The 5,000-nt window shown below is 46.4% G+C and overlaps 1 protein-coding gene across 1 annotated transcript in view; it reads right to left on the bottom strand.

The window, feature by feature from the left end:
- The window catches only part of tnk2b (tyrosine kinase, non-receptor, 2b), a 33,010-nt gene that overhangs the window by 24,685 nt on the left and 3,325 nt on the right, over nucleotides 1-5,000 (bottom strand). The window contains 1 exon segment of the mRNA XM_080837401.1: nucleotides 2,034-2,211. Coding sequence (XP_080693527.1) covers nucleotides 2,034-2,211 — 178 coding nt within the window.

Here is a 5,000-nt window from a genome sequence, read left to right on the forward strand (position 1 = left end):
CACCAGCAGCTTAAGTGTATGAGGGCCAAGGAGACTACTACAGCAGCTGAGAGTTGGCCGATTTCTCCCAAATGGAGACTTAGTTTTACTGATTGACGATTCATTTGTCTTTCTTTTTTGAATTATGAATGAATGAAACCCAAGAGGCTTTGCCTATGACCCACTGAGAGGCTCTCACCACTCATATTAAAACAGGAGGGTAAAGCAGACAGCATTTAATTGTGTCCCCAGACGGTTGCTTGAAGATGAGCTGGAGAGACAGAGAAGGGTAGAGGGGAAGAAGAGGGAGGGGGGAAGAGCGTTGGGGTGCAGTGGGGTGATTTGGGCTGCCGCAGGAAGCAGGTGTTCCTACGGGCTGTTGAAAGGGCAGCGGAAGAGGCAGGAGGGGCAGCAGGAGAATGGGCGGAGAGGGGCAGTGCCAGCCCTTTATGTCTCAGGCCCACAATGCCAGGCGCTCTCACAATGCACTCAAGGGCGAGGCTTTTCCAGGGCAGCTGCCTTCCGCTGACATTAGCCATCAGACGAAGGTAGACAATTACAGGTTCAGTCAAGTCAAAGGTTAAAAGCTCTGCCAAGTTTTGGGTTCATTTATGCATTTAGCCAGTACGTGAACATTAACTCCATCTCTGCGTTAAACTACAGGTTAAATCAGATTATCATTATGAGAGAACTACTGCCTTCTGATCCAGGTGTGTCTGGTCAGACAAGATTGAGAACAGACCTAACCTGAACACAAACCATTACTTTCCAAACTCCATACTCAGCCGGTCAGAAAAATCAACTGCCCGAAAATCAAACAATCTGCTTAGACAAACAGCTATGTCTTATTTCTGAATATGGAAGCTCATTAATTGTCTTCAGCTTTCTTTAATCGACTCATCTACTCTCTCCAATCTACTCCATCTCTGCACTCCATCTCTATTCTCACTATGAGAGAACCACTGCCACCTGATCCAGGTTTGTCCAGCTCTGCTTCTGGTCAGACAAGATTGAGTACAGAATTTCTGAGAATTTGCAAACCATAACTTTCCAAACTCCATACTCAGCCGGTCAGACAAATCAACTGACCAAAAATCAAACAATCTGCCTCTAAGACAAACAGCTAGGCCTTATTTCTGAATCAGGAAGGTCATTAATTATCTTCTGGAATCTACTCATCTACTCTGGCCAATGTATTGTTTCGGTCCAGTACAGATGACCAACCCAGCTCAAGTACGTGTCTGTATGTGTGTGTTGAGTCTGCTCTTCATCCGGTTTTTGTATCTTTATATCATTTGAATATGTAACGCATGAGCTTGTGCTGTTGCTCTGTGTGTGTTGTGTATGTGTGTGTATCTGTGAAGGTTCTCATTGTTACCTAGTTGTGAGCTGTGCTACTGGGCGAGTGTGTGTGTGTGTGTGTGTGTGCATATGTGTGTGTGTGTGAATATGTGTGTGTGCATATGTGTATGTGCAAGCAGAAGGTGGGGGAGACTCAGTCGAGTGTTGTCCATGGATTAACACCAGCAGATGGCCTTTTGTTTTATGAGGAGCTTTTTGGAAAGCCCCATAGCCCTCCCTTCCTCCCGCCCCCCCTCCTTTCCTTTCTTCTTTCCTGTGTCTTTTACATGTTCACCTCATCATTTCATCAATGTTTTTATCTACAGGGACATATGGTCGAGATGGGCAAGGGTTCATCACACTTGGGCTATCAATGTCAGCCAACTCTGCAACCTCTCCACCTCCCTTACCTTTCATTCTAACATAAAGCTACAGCCTTTGGTGAGTACTTAGGCCTATATACTTAAACATATATTTGTAAGATTTGTAATTCAAATATAAAGTACAAATATGCTTAAAATACAGACCAAAGTTAAGTTAAGTTATTGTACCTCACTCATTTCTGAAGGCTGAAATATATAGACCATATCTTTGTAGCTTTACTATATCTACAGACTGAGCTTCACCAAATGAGCTCAATTATTTATGGGAGCTGGTCCCACCTTTCCACTCCCATCTCCTCCTCTCTCCTCCCCTATTCTAAAGCCACTTACCAGGTCGGCCCATGCCGATCTTCTCCAGGTCCTCATTCTTCACGTAGTCAAAGTGTGAGAGCCGAGTGACGTTGAGGTCATCGCGGATTCGCAGGAAGTACTGCTGCAACTGGACCTCCATCAAGAGCTCCAGTAGCCATTCAGTGCCCTCTTCACACTGCATGCTACTCCCCAGCTTCTACAGAAAAAGGAGGGAGAGAGAGAGAGAGAGAGACAGACAGAGAGAGAGAAAAGAAAAGAAACACACTGGGTTGAACGCAAACGTAAATCTAACGCATCCCATAACCATCACAACACATAATAATTGACAGAAAATATAACATTTAATTCAGTCAATCAGCTGTATGCCACACAAGGGCATTATGTGAAAACAAAAACAACAACAAAAAACGTACACACACACACATATGGTCTCCAGCCTGAGACAGCATGGCTGCATTGTGTGCCTGGGGCCAATCTCAGAAAACAATAGCAATTCTCGTTAAACAGCAACAAGAGAAATACATCTGTCTGGCTATATAAGACAGAAATGCAGACTAGTACCGTTTAAAGGTATTTAAAGAGCATTACATGACAGGCCTTCTCTGAGGACAGAGGCACACAAACAATCACACACACACACACAAACAATCACACACACACACACAAACACACACACACACGCACACAAACACACTGAGCCCATCCATCTTCAGCAGACATGCTTCATGAGACATGTGGTTAGTTCACACACACACACACACACACACCATAAAGTCCATAAAGCACAGATATATATTTGGCACGAGCCCAAACCATATCCATTTCCAAATACCCCCCCCAAAAAAATGAGTCAGCCTCAGTGGTCCCGCCCTTCAGTCAGACACAAAAGCATAAACTATCTTAGCCATCTTCATACTCACTCAAGGCCGGGTACAACAAACAGCCCCGTCACCGACAGCCAAGTCGCTCTCAGGAATAACCATAAACAATTACGGTAGGAAGCAGTCGGCCTCCCCTGCCTGGACTTCCACCAACAGGAGAAATGACTGGCACTGGCTCAGATTTGTTTACCTATTCTTTCCATTTCATTTCTCCCCCCCCCCCCCCCCCCCCTCCCCTTCACTTTCCTTTAGAAATGCACGTTGGACATCAGCTGCTTCCAATTATTACCCACCCACTCCCTCCAAAACCACTTCATCAGCCCCACCCCCCACCCCCGGCCCCTGTGTGGTCAGTGGATGACTAATGATGTTAGTCAGACAGGGCCTCTTGATGTCATCCGCTGAATGCTGCAATTCACACAAGTCCTTTAAGACAAACCTCAAATTACATTAGCTGGGAGATGTGTGTGTGTGTGTGTGTGTGTGGAGGGGGGGGGGGCATGTGTGTCAGGGGGGGCCTGCTGATAGTCCCTCTCATCCCTGATAAGAGCTACTGAGAGTGAATGACTGACCGTTCTGTCTCATGTGGTTTTTGCATACATGTCTGTGTGTGGATGTGTCAGTGCATGTGACTCTTTTGTTTTTGACTGATGTAATGTGGGTTTATATGCCAACATACTGCGTATATCACCATAATATAATCAGGCTGACATTTAGCCAACATTTATCCAAAGTCATAATTTAATGCAAAGGCCTTGATTTTATGAGTGCCTCTCATGCTCGTTGCAAATTGAATTTGTGACCTTGACATTCCAACTGTAGTTGTACCAGTTCTGTACCTGGAGCATGGCTTCACTGTTGGTCTGTGGAGAGGCTGCTGTCTCTGCTCAACTGCCCTAGATGGAAGCTCAGTTTGTGTGCCTGTCAGGTTCTTATGTGAAGGCTTTACTATGGGCCATAAAGGTGAGTGAATGTGCGCATGTGTGTGTGTGTGTGTGTGTGTGTGTCTGTCTGTCTGTGTATGTCTCATTGTTATGTATTTGTATGTATGGCAGAAATTGGTCAAATATGTATGTCCGAGTGTGAGAATGCTGTACTCTTGTGAGTGTGTGTGTGTGTGTGTGTGTGTGTGTGTGTGTGTGTGTGTGTGTGTGTGTGTGAAGATGTGCACGTGAGGGCCAGGGGGCTCGCTCCTCTGCCACAGGGCTGCTTTTTATAGCTGCGTCTAAGCCTCCGATGCCCTGAGGGGCTGTGGCATCACCAGGCACAGGGCAGGATCAGCACCCCCCATACAGCCAGTAAATTATGTGGAAGCTGAAGAATGTGGACCTGCTCAGGCCCCTCTTGCACCAGAAGAGCACCAACACCAGCACCAGCACCAGCACCAGCACCAGCAACAGCACCAGCACCAGAAGAGCACCAACACCAACACCAACACCAGCACCAGCACAAGAAGAGTGCCAACACCAGCACAAGAAGAGCACCAACACCAGCACCAGAACAGTACCAGAACAGCACCAACACCAGCACCAGATGAGCACCAACACCAGCACCAACACCAGCACCAGCACCAACACCAACACCAGCACCAGAAGAGTACCAACACCAGCACTGAAGGTCTGTGCCAGGAGTGCTCTATCGGCAGCACTCAGTGAGCTAGCAGCTCCTGGCAGCTACCAGACCATAGCTTGTGCAAAGTCAAGGAGTATAGGCCCAGTATTCATGTTTGCACAAGGAATAGGGAGGTGGTAACATTAGAGAGAAAGAGAGAGAGAGGCAAAGAGAGAGAGACAGGCAAAAAGACCACACAACAGAGAGAAAGTGAGAGAGACAAAGATGACCCAACAAAAGAGAGAGAGAGAAAGAAAGCCTGGGTGACAACATGTCAATCCTGTGTGTAGCATTGTCTGGTTCACCTTTCTCCTTTTCTCCCAAAGAGCAACCAAGATCAAAGAATCCCTCAGGAGTACTGGTTAAAAGACTCGTATGCGTATGCATGTGTACTGTATATTTGCAATGGTCAGTTTGCTGTATACTGACCATTATAAACATGCTGCATACATTGGCAGAGCATGGCAAGAAGGGGCTATTCCTAAAGTCTCAC

This window comes from Sprattus sprattus, assembly GCF_963457725.1.
Source record: "Sprattus sprattus genome assembly, chromosome: 4".
NCBI classification, from domain to species: Eukaryota; Metazoa; Chordata; class Actinopteri; order Clupeiformes; family Clupeidae; genus Sprattus; species Sprattus sprattus.